Below are 17,414 nucleotides of genomic sequence, written 5' to 3' on the forward strand. Positions count from 1 at the left end.
TCATTTATACTTCCCCAAGTCCTCTTCGGCAAGGATTATTATCCCCATTTTCCAGAAGAAAAAACTAAGGCTCACCTGCTTGCTCAACAGCTGCTAAACTGTAGACCTGAGAATCCCCGGTCTGTCTTTGTTTGGCCTTTGCACTTGCTGTTCCGTCGGCCCTATCGGTTATCACGCCAGAGAGCTGTGTGGCTGGTGTGGGGTCCCTGCTTAAATGGCATTTTTATAGAGAGAAGTCTTCCCCGATGACCTTGTGAAATAGGAGCTCCTGTCACCCTCCGTCCACTTGGCTTTCTTTTTCTTCAAAGCACAATCCTGCGTACAGACACAGTCGTCGACTTACCTGTCCTTCCACCACGTGAATGTGAACGCCATAAGCCCAGGGACGTGGCTTTCTCCACCACTCTCTACCCAGCGCCCAGGGCAGAGGCCGAGGTGATGGTGTGCATGTGTTATATGTTTTCTAGGGGCAGCCTGAACACGTGAGTGATTAGACACCTCTTAACCGGAGGGTTGGCCGAATCCTTCAGACAACAGGCGCCGCCGTTTCTTTCCCCCAGGAGGTCAGATTCCTGAGCTGGAGTCCAAGGGCAGAACCCCCTCCTAGACATCTTCCGTCACCCCCCAGACAGGTGCTGCTGATGCATTCTGGGAGCCGCTCCTCCGGCAGGATTCCCGACCAGATTTCCAGGCGGAAGACCAAGTTCAGGGTCAGCTAATGTCACTAAAGTCACCGCCATGGTTTCTCCTGGCTTCTCGGATTTCAGTCTCTCTCTCTCTCTCTCACATGAGATGAAAGAGAGATATGGCTGAGCCTTGCTGACAGTTCCATGTCCTACAAAATGACTTCTCCTGTTCAGAGGACAGTTCCCTGTTCGGTGAACCAGCCGGTGGGTACCACATCCTTCTCCTGCAAATCTCTCCCTCATCGACCTCTGTCTGTCAGGACAGTGCTGTCCTGTGCCTGGTCCTGGCCTGCCAGCTAGTCTTCCACAATCTAGTTCTTTCCTTCTGTGCCCGAATGCCTACCTGCTCACCAGCTAAGATGCTGTGAAGTGAACAAAGTTCATTGGGTAAACGGATTCTCAACAAGGGCTTAGTGTCGGATGATAAATCCACTCCACGGTAAGGTCCAAGAGGGCATCGTCCATGTCTGTCTAGCTGGCCTGACTCGGCGTTTTCTACATCCTGGGCCCTCAGTGCTTCCTGCAGCCTGGCCGCTCAGCTCTTTCCGACATGCTGGGAGCTTGGTAGATATCGGGCATGTGAATAGCTGAGCAAGACTGTCAACCCTGAGAAAGAAAATACCTTCCAAGAAGGGCTCCTGGCGGCCACCTGGGGGTTCCTGTTAGCATTGAGTTGGCACGAACCACCACCAGGGTACAAGACGGAGTGCCATCCACATTCCCAGAGACCATGTGCATTTTAACGGGGACCTTCCGGACTCTCGGGCAATGAGTGAATAACGTGGCCGTTTCCAGACCTCAGGCATAAAGCGCAACGGGTATTCTGTACCCTGGCTCCTTTCCATCTGTGACTCAGACGATGACAAGTTGGGAGCGCGGGCCACCTTGAGGCCTGGAGAAAGGCTCCGTGCCAGTGGGCCGTCTCCGGCGACTGTTCCCGAAGCCGAAACCTGTTGGTGACCACCGACAAGTGAGGTTTATTTCGAGACTCACTTCCTCCTAAGTCACCGAAGCTGAGGATGAAACCAGGCGGGAGTGTGAGTTCCAGCTTCTCTGGCACTTTATCCATTGGCGGTCTCTGTTCCCTTAAGCCCGAGGTAGTCAACCTTTTTATACCTACCGCCCACTTCTGTATCTCTGTTAGTAGTAACATTTTCTAACCGCCCACCAGTTCCACAGTAATGGTGATTTATAAAGTAGGGAAGTCACTTTACTTTATAAAATTTATAAAGCAGAGTTACAGCAAGTTAAAGCATATAAATATAATTACTTACCAAGTACTTTATGTCGGATTTTCGCTAAGTTTGGCAGAATAAATCTTTATAAAACAACTTACTATAGTTAAATCTATCTTTTTATTTATACTTTGGTTGCTCCGCTGCCGCCCACCATGAAAGCTGGAACGCCCACTAGTGGGCGGTAGGGACCAGGTTGACTACCACTGCCTTAAGCAATCTATTCCTCTCAAACATTCCAGAGAAGCAGAAAACAGGGAGACAAGCAGATGGGGAGGAAGAGGAAGACCTTTGCAGTGGATGGCTTAGTTCAGCTGAAGGTGGGTTTCATATCTGCTGTTCCCATGGTGTTTCGTATCTGCACTGGCCCATGGTGCCGATGGTGGTGGCCCATGAGGACCTTCTGAAACACCAAGGAAAGTAATGCCCTGTGTAGAGGGTGGGGTGAGATGTCCCTGGAGGTCCCTCGCAATGCTCACAGCCCATGGTACTGATTGGCAGCCAGACTTTCTATTGGGCCAGAGTGGGGCTCCTCATCAGCATAGGGCCTTGCCGTTTTACTTCGAAGAGGATGGTGCTGTGCTCAAATTGTGTGAATCGTGGACACTCCTTCATGGCATTTCTGAGGACTACTTTCTTCATGGAGACAGGGCCGGTTCACACTCCCCTCCCATCCCGCCGAGAGGGCGCAGGCTCTGGCCTGCTCGGCGGTGGCGGAGGCTGACGCGGAGCAGCTGACTCTAAGTGGCGGCACCTGGTGTGGGCGGCGTCACAGGTGGGAGAAGCCCCCGCCGCCGTGCTGCCCGCCCAGTCTGACTTCTCCTTCTCCGTGGTACGACCCAGGCCGCTCAGGCCGCCTGCGAACTTTCCACTGGGTTTGGAGCAGCAGCTTCCTGCTCTGTGGGGAGTTCCCCCAGATCCTGATCAAGGCACGGAAAATTGATCTATTAGGCTCACCAGGAAGGAAGGGGCCGCCGGGAAGCTGCGGAGCGGAACAGAGTGTTTTGCGTTGCCGTCCCCTCCCTTCTGACTGGAGTATTAATTGCTACATTTACCACTGCCACGTAAGAAAGACAGTCAGCACAGCCCGGGAGAGCTCCAGCTCCTCCCTCCCAGCTCCGCTCGGCTTCACTCTCCTCTCCAGTTCCCTCGGAGCGCCCAGGGCCCTGGCAGCGCCGGCCCGGCCCTGGCATCCCGAGGTCCTCCTGTGGGCAGGACTTGATTGGAGGGGAGGGCAGAGGAAGGCAGCAGACATCGTGCCCTGCAGGCTCTCTGGATGCAGAAGTCGGACTCACTGCAGAAGCAGCTGTGCTCTTCCCGGAGCTCCTGGGGTGCATCCATCTTGCAGGGTCCCCTGAGGCAGGCTCCGGGTGCCAGGGGCACACACAGTGGGGGCCTCCCCTCCTGGGCATTGACAGCGCAGCCAGCCTTCCTTCTGCCACCATGAGCGGCTGCTCCAAAAGGTGCAAGCTTGGGTTCGTGAAATTTGCCCAGACCATCTTCAAACTCATCACCGGGACCCTCAGCAAAGGTAGGAAGCCTGGTATTGAACCTTGTGTTGTGTCTTGATGTGATCTGGCTGGTCAGGGTACTTTGGTGCGGCAAGCATGGTTATTCTGGTGTGCTCGGGTCTCAGAGGAGGCTGGGAGAAATCAGTGGCTGGGATTCGGGGTTGCTGACAGCCTGGGTCCTGGCTCTGAGCAGGCGGGCACGGCGCCAGGGAGCTCAGCCGGCTCTAATTGCCCGGGACTTTGGAAATGGATTTGGTGGTGTGTGCCTGATTGGTTCCAGGCGGGCTAAGGGGGAGAGAACCCTTCCCAGAGCACAGTGGAAGCCGCTTAGCGTGACTGGAGTTTCAAGAAGTTATCCACGGAGTGTTGTGTCTTGTTGATAAAAGAGAGATTCGATGCGGTGGGCTGTGAGTAACTCTGCAGAACAGAGACGCTGGAGGGGCCAGCAGGAGGCGGCCACGGGGCCCTCATCGCCTCTGGGCACTGGTGGGTGTGGATCCGTCAGCTCTGGGGCTGCGGTTCAGAGAGCTTTCTCTCGCCGGGTTCCGGGGTTCCGGGTTTCCGGGGCCGTGGTCACCAGTCTGCTTCCCTGTCCCTCTGCGTCTCCTGCCTGTGTTGATGCCTGTCTCCTCCACTTCTCTGAGAACTGGGGTGGCAGGCACTTTGTAGGTTTAACTCCCCGGCAGCCCAGAAAGGGTGGTTATGGACGAAAGCTGAGACTAGGTGTCTGCAACTCAGCCTCCAGTGCAGAGGGGAGGCTGACTTCTCAGGCCTGCGGGGCCCCATCTTACCCTCGGACCAGCGAGGGGGAGGCACCCGGAGAGACTCTGGCAAACTTTCTGGATATGATATTTAAAGGGGCCGCAGCAGCAGCGTGATAAAGCTTTGCTGGCTGGAAAGAAGAAATGTCTTTTAAGTATTCACACCCTGGTTCAGGAGGCCAGGCTTTGGGGGAGACGCATTGGAAGCAGCAGGCAGGGGGAGGCAGGGAAGGAGGGAGGCCCACAAACCTTGACCGGGATTTTAAACCATGAAGATGTGCAGAGAGAAAGGCTGTATGCGGCCAGCTCTAATGACATGGCTCGGGCACCCAGCTGCCCAGCACGTCTGGCGTGTTGCAAATTGAAAGGCGGATGTGGGAGGGGACGATGGCAAGATTTTGCTCATCTCCTTTCTCAGGCCCTTTTGCCGCTCCTGTTCTGTCCCCACTACGCTTCTGAAATCAAGCACTCCTCCTCCAGGAAGCCCAGGGGGACTGAATGCCGCAGGCTGAGGGTCAGCTGCCTGGTAGAATTACTGGGGACCCCAAGCGGGATGGACTGAGCCTCATGTGTGCAGTGTGCCCATGACCTTCTGCCTGTCTGCCTCCCAGCACGGTTGCGAGGATTCAGACGGCTGAGACGGGGGGTCCCTTTACGGAGTGTGCTGCAGTGACCAGATGTGAGGGAGTGGGCAGGAACTGAAATGGGCCTCGGTCTGGAGAGGGTGTCCCAGGCCACCTCCTCTGCAGGGCCAGGGGCAGAAGCTCCTTGATTTAGCTGACCGTGGGTGGGCTCGTATACCCCAGGCAGCTCCAGAGGGGGAGAGGGTTCACAGAAGGACATTCTGCAGCAGGAGGGGTGAGTATGAGCAAGTGAGTCAGAGACAGTGTATGCACAGGAGTGTGCGTGTGCGTGCGTTGCGTTTGCACGTGTATGAGAGAGAAAGGAAGAGAGACTGAGCGGACAGTCTCTGAATCTGTGAGCATGACGATGCTGCTGTCTTCTGCATGTTTGCCTACGGTCGTGCACCCACTATTTATTTATTGCCCCCTCTGATGTACACTCATCACTAGACACTGGACATGTGGGCGAATAAGACACAGCCCTCCGTCAAGAAATGTGCATATATCTGGGTGAGGACACAAATACCACCCAGATATAACCCTGAAGGGAGGAGGTACAGGGGCCAGAGGGCCCAGGGGAGAGAAACCTGGTGGGGGGGGGCAGACATCAGGCTCCTCTGACAGGGACATCTCTGCCCAGATGAGCTGGCGAGTGGGCAGGGCTGGGCAGGTGGAAGGAGCGGTGGCCTCTGCGGAGAAACCCGGTCAGCAGGTCAGAGCGCCCCCCCCCCCCACCGAATCCCAGAGACTAAGATCCACATGGCCCCGAAAGTGCTGCTCAGGACCCTGCACCGGGGACCTGGCCTTTCTCTGACCTGTTCAGTCCTGAGTGTGCTGTACAGCCAAGGCTCGGGGAGGTGGCCCACAGCAGGCGCCGGGACCGGACCGTGCCTCCCCACCCCGCAGAGAGCACCAGTGTGCGCACAGCCCTGGCTCTGCGCCCGGCATGTGCTGGGAAGCTGGTGTTCTGCCCAATCCAGGTGTTCGCTAAATATTTGTTAAATAAATGACTGTGGGAGCAGGGCCAGTCCTGGAGAGGAGGAGCAGAAAAGAATCTTTCTGACGTAGAGACCAGCCCTGGGTGGATGTAGATTAGACTCTGCGTGGACGCACTACATTTGCCTAATGACTTCTGGTTTTAATTGTGTTTTCACTTATTCATTATTTACTGCACTGGGTCCCACATTTGCAATAATCCAACCCTTAGAAGGATTTTCTTTGTCCCTCGCAGGATTGCAGAATGTAAAGATTCTATAGGACCAGGTACCTCTTGCGGGTCCTGGGGATGACTTATTGTTCCTTACCTGCATTGGGACTACCTGGGGAGGGGGAGAGCCCACGACCACCCCTCCCCGTCCCTGCCTGTCTCTGGGCCTTGGCTGCCTCCCCTTGGTTCCGGCAATCCCCTTTCCTGTTGGTCTAAGCTGCTCGGTGGCCCAGAATTCTCCTCGGTGCCCTTGATGGAGGCACACGGATCAGGTTCTTCTGCTCACACCTCCCCTTGACCTTGAGCTTTCCCTTCCTAGCCCTGATGACAACGCGGGGTCCGTGTTCCCTTCAGCACGTGTTTGCCAGAGGCTGTCTTCCCCCACGGGACTGAAGCTCTCTGAGGGCGGGGGCCCGTGTGCGCTTTCCACGCCACTGCGGCCAGAGCTCCTGTCTGGTGCCCAGCCCAGAGTGGGTACATCTCCGGTCGTGTTAAATGAAAGGAGCAGCACTGCCTGGCACAGTCGCCAGCCGGGGCCCTGAGCTGAGGCTGAAATCGGAGCTCTCCGGGACGCACGGTGCAGGCCGCCGTCCCAGGCTGCTCAGTAAACTCGCTCTGAACTCTGTCCACGTGCGGCCAGAGGGCGAGCCTCCAGCCAGACGGTTCACTCGGTGTTCTTCCGGCCTCAGGAAGGGCATTGAAATGGTCCCAAACTGGGGGTGGAGCTCTGGCACCCCCACTCTGACCCTTTCAGCTCTACTTTGATTTGCTTTACATACTGGATTTCTTCACATTTAAAGAAAGTTTCTCTTGCATAAAGAAAAAAAAAAAAAACGTGTTTGTGAACCAGTAATGCAGTGGAAAGGGAAGTCGGTGCCAGACTGGGGCGCCCTGGGTCCTCGGCACACTGGCCGGAGGCCTCGGGCTGGGTCCCTCTCCTCTCTGGCCTGAGTTACCTAAACTATCAGATGGAATCATGATGCCCTCCTTGTAGCGTTAGCGTGAGAGTGTGCGGATGGCTCTCGGCATAGCTGGTGCCCAGGGGACGTTGTTTGGTGCTGTTGCAATTAATAGCTGATCCTCACAGAGCTGTGAGCACCTCAGGCCTGGATTCCTCGCTCACCCCTGGTTTCTTCGGTGCTGGGCACAGACTCAGGCTCCTCTAGTTTCTAGAACATTCCCTGCTTCCCTTCTCCTGCACTGGCTTTCCCAAGGCCCCACGCAGTGCTGAGATGACAGCTGAGCCATTCTCCACACCTGATGACCTTATTCGGAGTTAGGAGCACGACTCCCAGAGCCAGGCCCTCCCCGGCTCTCTAGCTGAGCCGAAGCCCAGCTCCTGACTTAGATGTCCCGTTAAACTGCGGGCCCGGGGAACCCGCCTCTGCCTGTGCCACCAGCTCTCTGTCCCCTCACGGAGACCTCAGGGCTGCTGGCGTGCCGCCTCCGCTCTGGGCAGGGAGGGGAGGTTTAAGCCCATTTCCTCCTGTACTTTGGGAAACGGTTGGTCACCCCAGGCAGAGCCGGCCAAGCCAATGCAAGCAGGAGGGAGGAGAGCACCAGCCGTGTCCGGGCCACCCATGTGGCGGCAGGGTGGGGCTGACCTGATACAGTTTGTCTCCGGGACAATGTCCTGGTGCCCGACAGCCCCCTCCCGCCCACGTTGTTTCTCTCCTTGTGAGGCGGGACCTCAGCTTCAGACCCATCAGAGACACGCTGTTCCTCCTGCCTCCTTCCCAACTGCTCTTCAGATCCTCGGGGAGCGGACTTTGAACGTGGGGGTGGGCCCTGCCTTTGGCCTGCTGGGCTTGAGGCCCAGCTCTGTCCGGCGTCTTTTACTTTAGTGAGGATAATACAAGGAACGGGCTGGCAGCTATCAGGGTGACCTGGCCCTTGAAGGGAGCTGAGGGGGAGGACATTGGGCCCTCTCTCATCTCGTCCCAGTTCGGACCCTGGTAGGTATTGCCATCATCACCACACTGACAGATAAGGAAACTGACCGTTAGTTAAGCCAGGTGGCCCAGCTGGCGGAGCTGGAGTTAGAACCCGACGTCCTGCTGCGGCCGAGATCAGCTGCATGCCTCTTTGCTCCGTGAGGCTGGGGAAGACGGCCCTGCGGTCACTGCTCCCCGGCTGTCCCCAGCAGAGGCTGCCCTGGCTTCCCATTCATGTTGTAGGCAGGTTTGTCAAGAGCCGTTGCACCAGCTGAGTCACTTCGGGGCAGCCACCGGTCTTGAAAGGAGCTGGGACAAATTCCACAATGTGGCGTGGCCTGGGTTACAGGAACAAGCTTTATGGGGGAAGGGGACACGCCACTGGCCTAGGTCAGCAAGACAGCCCCAGGCACGCTCTTCCAGCTCAGACAGGTGCGCCAGGGCCGGGCCACCTGCCGGATGGATGCTGAGTGCGTTCTGCGTCCCTGTGGGACCTGCTCCCGCCGCTCACCCGTCTCATGGGGCAGGTGTGAGAAGTAGTCTCGTCAGTGGGGAAATACACAAGGTTTGGGGGGCAGTAAGTCTGGAATTAACACACTGTTCTGGGAAATCTCTGACCCTGATGCTGGGGACCTTGGGGACCTGTGAGGTGTCATGGTACCCTCTGTCCAAGGAGGATGCCCCCTGTCCCATGAGAAGTTTGTGCTACTCTTTGTAGGAGGGAGTGAGAGTCTCCAGCACGCCTGCCAGCTCACTGTCCTGGCGGTGCAGGGGGGCACTGGCGTGGTGTTAGGACCGCCCCACTGCCTGGTTGCCAAGGCACACCTCCACGAGCTCCTGCCCTGTTATAGGCAGAAACCCGGATCACTGAGGGCTGGGTCCGGGCCTGCCTCTCCATTCAAAGCCAGAGCCGCCAGGTGGGGAGTGTGCTTGGCTTGGCTCTCCCAGTGCTGAGAGGCCTGCTTCCAGGCCATGGGTCTCTCATCCTCGCCCCTCTGTGGCGCGCCCATCACTCCCTCGTCTATTTCGCTGGCCCAGTGCTCTCTAGGGTTCCCGTAGCCCCATGGCAGAGGGGACAGAAGAATATGAGGCCCGCCCCACCTGTCAAGGCTGTCTTCTCTGGGGGCCCCGGGCCTCTCTTCCAGATAACCCCGATACCAGGCAGGAATAATTTGTTCGGGGCTGCTTACCTGGCAGTGCTGCACAGACCACCTATTAACTCCGTGACCAGGGGGAGCAGCTAGTTTGTTCCAAATTGAAAGTAGCTGGAAATGGGCCCTCTGGCAGGTGGGAGGGCACCGTGGGCTGCAATACTCAAGACGCAAGGCGGGGTGGGTCCAGTCAGGTCTTTATCAGCCTTCAGAGGCCCGGAGGTCCCCGGCCATGCCAAGGTGACCCTCGGAACTCTGAGGGTCCCAGCATCTTCCAGGCCCCAGAGTCTTCCCTGGGTCACCTCACTCACCAGGTCCCACGTCCCTGCGAGCTGTTGGTTCCTGGGCGTGGAGGTGGTGGTGTGAAGTAGCCGTGGAAGGCAGCGAGACGCAGGGAAAGAAAGCACGCCAGCCCTGGGTTCAAATCCTGCCACTTGCTGGCAGGATAGCCTTGGACAAGCTTTTTGCCGCCTGTGTCTGTGTCCTCTGCTGGAGGATGAAACCGGTAATTCCCATTGCCCGGGGCCACCAGGAGACTGAGAGAGACGGTGCCTGTGATACAGCACCCAGCACATAACATCTGCACCCCCATCCCCCCACCTCCGTAAAATCAAGTATAATAAATGCCCACCCTTGCCATCTTCTCACATGGCTAACCCTCGGACTCGTCACCAGGAGGAAGGAAGGAAACAGCGCTCAGAGAGATGGGCTCTGGGTCAAGTCTCCCCCCAGCCCTTCTCTAGAAGTCCTGTTCTTCCAAAGTCACCTCCCCCAGCCACTCTCAGCGACAAGTTCTGAGAGCGAGACTTTGTCGACAGCTGGAATTACCCTTTCTATATAGTGGATCATTTATTTCTTGGCCATCTCCCTAACCCCGTGGGAGCGTGAGCTCTGCAGAAGCATCCGTTGCGCGGGGCTTGTGTTTGGTGCTCAGGCACCTGACAGGTGCCGAAGACGTGATGGCGCAAGCTTTCCTCGCCCAGTGACATCCGGTCATGTGACCGGAGTCCCTCTCTGAGGCCTGATCAGAGTTCCCTTTCCGCTTTGGAAGTATAAAGTTCAATAACGGGAATTGAGACAGGACCCACGGCGCCTGCTCATTGCTGCAAGCACTCTCCCCGTGGGAGACAGGGAGCTTTAGGTGACCCCACGGACAGAGGGGAAGACCTGAGCTTCAGAGAGGGCAGGGCCTGGCTCCGAGTCACACAGCCGGCCCGGGACAGAACCAGAACTGGACGCCAGGTTCTCGGGCTCCAGGTTCTGGCGTTCCCCTCCTCTTCTCAAACTCAGATTTGTGGATAGCGAGCGGCGAAGACAACGTGGATTGCTTACTATGTTGGCTAAGAGGCGACAGGCTACTTTCAGAAATCCAGGTTTTTAAAGCCTTCCTTCTGACCGAAGCAGCACAATTCTGGAGAATTCCTCTGAGATCTGAGCCCCCCCCCTCCCCCAGTCTGCACCCCAAGTCATCATCCACAGGTGACCCTTTCCAGGGAAATAAAGAAACATCCAGGAGACCTGGCCCGACACCCAGACCGCAAGGAGCGGAGGCATGGGCACACCGCCCAGCCAGCGAGCGTCCCCGCTGAAATTCCCGTTTGGCCAATTTTCCCTTCTTGCGAGAACTGGGCGGTAGTCGGGGAGGGAGACGTGTCTGCGAGGCTGTGTCTGAGAGGCTGGGGTGAGCCTGCCTCAATTTTCTGTCTCTAATCTTTTGATTAACCCTGGGCCAGTTGGGATGGCATTTCTCAAACGATTGGCGCTTGGCAGGCAGAGCCCAGCCCGGGCTTGCGGCTTGCTATCTGCAGACGTCAGCTGGGAACCTGCTGTCACTCGGAGCCTGGGACGTTCCTAAGCTACGAGGCATATTGGACTGCAGAATGCTCCCGTCCTCCTCAGGCTGATTAACCCTGCCCGTGCCTCTGCGTTCCAGAAACAATAGCCTGCTGTTCCGAAATGAATGGGCACCGTGTGAGAAATAATAATGGCCACCACTCACGGGTAGTGACTGATTAGCTGGGGGCTTTGCCAGGTACCCTGCATGCAACCCGGCCCTAGCCCTGTGAGTTACCCACCTGTTAGTCCTGTCCTGAGCCTGGGAGAGGTTGAGTAACTAGCCCAAAGTCAGAAAGCCAAGAAATGAACGCTCTTTCAGTCACATCCCTCAGTACCATCACCCCCTGCTACGGACTGAACCGTGTTACCTACGCCCCCAAACTCATATGATGGATCCCTACTCCCTGATGTGGCTGCATTGGGAGATTAAACTCTTAAAAGTAAGAAATTAAGGTAAAGTGAGGTCATAAGGATGAAGCGCTGATCCCGTGGGGCTGGTGTCCTTATGAGAAGAGGAAGGGACACCAGGAGAGCACACACACACAGAGAAAAGGCCACGTGAGGATACAGCAAGAAAAGAGAGGCCATCTCCAAGCAGAGAGAGGCCGGACCAGAAACCAGCTCTGCCAGCATCTTGGTCCTGGACTTCCAGCCCCTAGAATCAAACAAGGAAATAAATATCTGTCGCTGAAGCTGCCCACTCCGTGGGATTTGTTATGGTAGTCCTCAGAAAGCAGTACACTCCCGTGGAAATCTACTCGGCACAGATCACCAGAATGTACACAAAGACTTTTATTCAGGGCACGTTCATCATGAATTAACATTACAGCAGTGAGAAACAGGAGACGATCTTTAGACGTCGGTCGAAACGCAGTGGGTGAAATAGCCTTGGGTTCCTCTCTCTGATGGAATAGCATCAGACCCTGGAGAAATGATTCCGAAGACCGCTTCATAACACGCAGAGCCGCCGCTGACGGAATAATACTATGCGGAAGGAAACAAAAGTGTTTGTACAGCGAGGTTCCAACCTGGGCGTAAGTATGTGCCCAGGAGAAAGCCAACCAGAGAAGAAATTAAACCGAAATATATTAGCAAGGGTTTTAGTTGAGGCTCAGGGTTAGTTTTTAAAATTCTTCTTGATGCTCACCTGTCTTGTCTACATGGACTACAGTGAGTGTGTTTATTTAATCGGACCATAAAGATAGTCGCTGAATACACAGCTCCAGTATTTTTAGAAATGACCTTAGTTCAAATACTACTAGTTTTACGACTTATTATTTGGGCAGTTACTGATCTTGTAGGTCTCATTTTTTTTTTTTCCCACAATAAAATGAGGATAATGAAAATTGTGGTGTATTTGTTCCCTGCCGCTGTCTGGGGGGTGGCGTGAATGTGCGTGAAAGGTTTGGCAAAGGCGTCTGGCACACCTATGACCACTGTGATCTGTCGATACAGCGTTAAACAGAAAAATCCAATTCTTAGCCCTGATGTTATTTATAATCCTCTCTACCCCGCCCCCCTCCGTAGCTACTCAGCCCTACACCACTAAGTAAAGCGCCGTTGACTCGGGGATCCTTTACTTATGTATTCTCTTCCTGCCATGGGCCCAGCAGCGGCTCAAGCACAGGGCTGGGTCCCACCGGTCCCTGTGCCCCCAGCTCCTGGCACAGAGAAGGCAACCGATTAGCGCACAAAACCCCAATGAGAAACTTGAAGGGTTCACGTTGCGCTTTAAGCAAAGTTCTCATCAGATGCAAGCTCATGATTTTTGCTGACGCTGCCGCTCTATTCCCACCGGCTTCCTGGAGACGAGGCATCGTCTTGATAAATTGCTGTGGATACGGGCATCCTGCAGTCAGTGTTGAAACGCAATTTAATTTCCAATTAAGCCCGGTTTCTGGGCCGAGGGACCTGCCTGCCTCACACTGGGAGGATTAGTCCGACCAGACCTGTTGTTATCCGTGATGGTGGGCCCCTAGGAAGGGCATGCTCAAGGAGACTGGGCCTTTGACCCTTGGGTGACCCTTCAACCGGTGGCAGGTACTGCTTTTCCTCAGGAGCTAAGTTTACGCAAGAAGAGTCGAGAAAGTTCAAGGCACAGCCTTGCAGTCTTGTCTGTGGCAGGAACTTTTAAGAGGGAGTCCAGCTAGGAACGGGCTGGGAGGGGGTGTGGCACGATTGTCCACGATGCTCACAGGAAGGAGACGTGGGGAGCTGCTAAGGAAGGGGGTGGGGGGCGGTAGGTCGTCCTCTGAGTGCAAACAGAGAAGAATCTGTGTGGCCAGAGGAAGGAAGGAGACCCGTTTGCTCGGAAAGAACGGGCATTTGTGGAGCACCTTCTACGTAGCAGATGCTGTGCTGCGTGTTTCCCGCTTCCCGTTGTAGCAAATCGTCTCCCGTGGAGCCTGCCTATATAAAGCAAAGGGTGTCCCGCTCTCTTTCTGACTGAGGAAACCGAGACGCCGAGAGATGCAAGAAGCTGCCAAGGTCACTGACAGGCGAGAGCTCAGCTCCAACCTTGCCCTGCTCGGCGTTTCCCCTGTTTGATACGGGGCAGAGCCCAGGGGCAGGAAGCACAGTGGTTAGAGGCTGAAACTCCGCTCTTGACTCACTTCTTTTTTATTTTTTATTATTATTTTTTTTTCATTTTTCTGAAGCTGGAAACAGGGAGAGACAGTCAGACAGACTCCCGCATGCGCCCGACCGGGATCCACCCGGCACGCCCACCAGGGGGCGACGCTCTGCCCACCAGGGGGTGATGCTCTGCCCATCCTGGGCGTCGCCATGTTGCGACCAGAGCCACTCTAGCGCCTGGGGCAGAGGCCACAGAGCCATCCCCAGCGCCCGGGCCATCTTTGCTCCAATGGAGCCTTGGCTGCGGGAGGGGAAGGGAGAGACAGAGAGGAAAGCGCGGCGGAGGGGTGGAGAAGCAAATGGGCGCTTCTCCTGTGTGCCCTGGCCGGGAATCAAACCCGGGTCCTCTGCACGCCAGGCCAATGCTCTACCGCTGAGCCAACCGGCCAGGGCCTTGACTCACTTCTGACCCGCGGCAGGTGTAATCCCTCCCCCCCGGGGGGCCTCTTGCCTCCTCTCTACAGTGGAGCTGGTCGTAGTCACCGGAAGGGATGTTGTGCTGCCTGTGCAGAAGCTGAGCCCAGACTCCAGCCCACAGGTGCTGAACGAACCTGAGCTCTGGGTACTGTTAGAGATGACAGGGGCGCGTCCCGGGAGCGATTCGCTAAACATACCCCAACATGGAAGTATCGACCTCCCGGGACGGTGAGTCATTCCTCTAAAGAGATGTTGTTGATAGATTGTCACCACAGGGGAATGTGGAAGAGAAGGTTCACGCGGCCAGATCAGAAAGTGGGGAAGGTGATCTTTAAAGAACTACTGACCCAGGAGAGCATGTGTGTGTATTCAAATGTGAGGAGTTGAAGGGGAGTCGAACAGCAGAGGCTCCAGAATCTACGGGGGGGGGGAGGGGGGGAAGGGGGCTCAGCATATCCGTGCCATTGGATGTGCACGGGGAGAGAAGGCATGCCCTGAGGCTGCCTGTGCTTAGCAAGCCCAGTTGTTTTTCTTTATTTTATGTCTATCAAGAATGAGGGAGCAGCCTAACCAGGCGGTGGCGCAGTGGATAGAGCGTCGGACTGGGATGCAGAAGGACCCAAGTTCGAGACCCCGAGGTCTCCAGCTTGAGCGCGGGCTCAACTGGTTTGAGCAAAAAGCTCACCAGCTTGGACCCAAGGTCGCTGGCTCGAGCAAGGGGTTACTCAGTCTGCTGAAGGCCTGCGGTCAAGGCACATATGAGTCAATGAACAACTAAGGTGTCGCAATGAAAAACTGATGATTGATAATTCTCATCTCTCTCTGTTCCTGTCTGTCTGTCCCTATCTATCCCACTCTCTGACTCTTGAACTGTGTCTGTAAAAAAAAAAAAAAAAAAAGAATGAGGGAGCCTGGTGTGAGATGGTGGAGACTTATGGGGGGATTTCAGACCAGTGTTTTTAACTATGGGTCTGCCAGAAATTTCGTGCCGGTCTGCAAGAGTGAACTACCCTGGTGTTGTTTGAAGATTATAGACCAATGATCTTAGTTGAATTTGTTTATGCTTGGAGTGATTTCTGCCTTAGCGGCCCCGAAGTAATTCTCCTATTATCACCAGTCCCCAAGTGTAAAAAGATTGAGAACCACTGCAAGTCACCCTTGATTCTGCAAGCCTTGCGATGAATCATCCACTTTGTCCTACGTTCAGTTGGGAGTTGTTGGCTTTGCACCTGTACACATCACCACCCCATCCCCATCCCCTGTCCCCTGTCCCCTGAAGCTTCTCAGGGAGCTGGCTGGTGACGTTTACTTTATACAAGTGGGAGGGAGGGTTGTGGCAATCCAGGAGGACGAGTTCTGCTTTTGAGTTGACATGAGGAAGATTCAGGAAAGCTCCTGTGGGCAGGGCAGGAAGATAATGCATGCATCATTCTAGGGGTCGGCAAACCGCAGCTCGTGAGCCACATGCAGCTCTTTGGCCCCTTGAGTGCAGCTCTTTAGCCAGCTTAGGGGTACCCTAATTAAGTTAATAACAATGTACCTACCTATATAGTTTAAGTTTAAAAAATTTGGCTCTCAAAAGAAATTTTAATCGATATACTGTTGATAGTTGGCTCTGTTGACTAATGAGTTTGCCGACCACTGCCCTAATCCATCTGTGGAAGGAAGAACCAGGACCCAGGGGGCACTGGGAAACTAAAGCCCTCCTGGCACCCCGTGGGAATCTGACGAAACCCAGGGTAAGTCTTTGGGTGCCCAAGGGCATGTGCGGGAGAGGCAGAGAGACCCCGTCTCTGGATACATTGGGCCAGCAGTTCTGAAACTTTCTCTTCTCAGAATCCTTTTACGATCTTAAAATAGTATATTAAGAACTCCAACAAGATTTGGTTTATGTGGGTTACAGCCATTAGTATCTGTTCTTTTAGAGACGAAAAGTAAGGGTGCTTAATGTGCATGCATTTGTTCTAAAATAACGACCTCCCTATGTGTTAACACAATAACATATTTTTGTGAGAAATGATTATATATATTTTTTAAAAATGTATTGAGAAAAGTGGCATTGTTTTTCCATGTTTACGCATCTCTTGAAGGCCCGGATTCTCACCTCTGCCTCTGCAGTCAGTCTGTCGGGATGCCCCGTGTCACACAGGGTCTACGACCTGCTGCGGGTGCTAGGAAGGGCAGGTGAGGTGGAAAGGCACGTGGCATCGTAGTCTTGTTACAAAGCGGGTTATGACTTAGCAAAGCCCTGCTTTGAGAACTGCTAGGCTGGACTGGGGTGACTGTTTCCACGTCCTTGCGACCTGGTTGTGTGCTTTCTCTTGTCCCTCTGCGTGAAAGGACAGTGGCTGGGGCGGCACAGGCCAGCTGCACCTCGTTCAGACAGTACCTTTGCAAACATTTCACGCACTTCAAGCTCCCCAGACGCAAGACTAACCCACGGGACACTGGATAGACTTGTGCAGCGGCCTGACCTGCCGGTGAGCTGCAGAATGAAGGTGCGGGTGTTTTGAGATTAGGAGGCGTTGGGATGAACTGTTTGATTTGGAGAGAGGAGGGCTTCATGTCAGTAAGCCACAAGGATTACGGCTTTATGAATATTTTATGCCGCCTGTGTTGAATTTGCATTGAGGAGGTTCTCCGCTGTGAGGAAGGAACACCTAATAATGATGGTGGTGGGGGGTGTGGTCAGGGAGGGAGAGTGGCCAGAAAATGGAAAGCTCTGGGAAGGCAGGAAGTGACCCAGTCATCCCTGCCCCACCCCCATTCCCTTGGCCTCTGACCTCCACCAGGTGGTCGGGGTTCCAGGGGCGAGACGTGGGAGCCCACTCCAGGTGCACCTCTCCAGGTGTGAGTCTCTGGCCCACGAGACGAAAAGCCAAAAACCACATAAGCAGGAGACACTCATTCGCAGGGTGATTTACTAAGAACTAATGAGCGCTGTCGGCTCCCAGGCAGCTGTTACTCCCCCAAACATTTCTCCTCGGTGTCTAACTCCATCACGCTTAAATGCCCGTTATCTCACGCGCACGCCCTGCTCACGAAGTTCCGTGAGCGACAGGCAGGTGCGGGCTTTGATACAAGCGGGCCAGTCTCCATTGACAGGAGGAGGGCATTGATCTCGAGTGAATGAAGGTCATGGTTAACAACGCAAGGGGCGGTGGGGTCTGAGCGTCCCCAGGCACTAGCGTCCTAGCGGGATGTGGCCTTTCTCTCCTGCAGAGGCTACTTGGAGAGTCTGAGTTTCCATGAGTTTGAGCCCCAAACGCAGCTGCATGGAATCCATGTGCAGAGGAGCCCCTGTAAGTGGGACTCATGCTACGGACTTTCTTCTTCTTTTCTATTTGTTAAAATTGAACTTAAGTTTTTGAGACAATTGCAGATTCACATGTGGCTGTAAGAAATAACACAAAGAGATT

The 17,414-nt window shown here is 54.9% G+C and overlaps 1 protein-coding gene across 2 annotated transcripts in view; it reads left to right on the forward strand.

The window, feature by feature from the left end:
* The first annotated feature begins 3,073 nt into the window (after window positions 1–3,073).
* The window catches only part of KCNIP1 (potassium voltage-gated channel interacting protein 1), a 292,783-nt gene continuing 278,442 nt past the window's right edge, over window positions 3,074–17,414 (forward strand). For both annotated transcript variants that reach the window (XM_066343212.1, XM_066343215.1), the window contains exon 1: window positions 3,074–3,452. In XM_066343212.1, the coding sequence (XP_066199309.1) occupies window positions 3,365–3,452 (88 nt within the window). In that variant the 5' untranslated portion in view covers window positions 3,074–3,364. The remainder of the gene's footprint in view (window positions 3,453–17,414) is intronic.

This window comes from Saccopteryx leptura, chromosome 6, assembly GCF_036850995.1.
Source record: "Saccopteryx leptura isolate mSacLep1 chromosome 6, mSacLep1_pri_phased_curated, whole genome shotgun sequence".
NCBI classification, from domain to species: domain Eukaryota; kingdom Metazoa; phylum Chordata; class Mammalia; order Chiroptera; family Emballonuridae; genus Saccopteryx; species Saccopteryx leptura.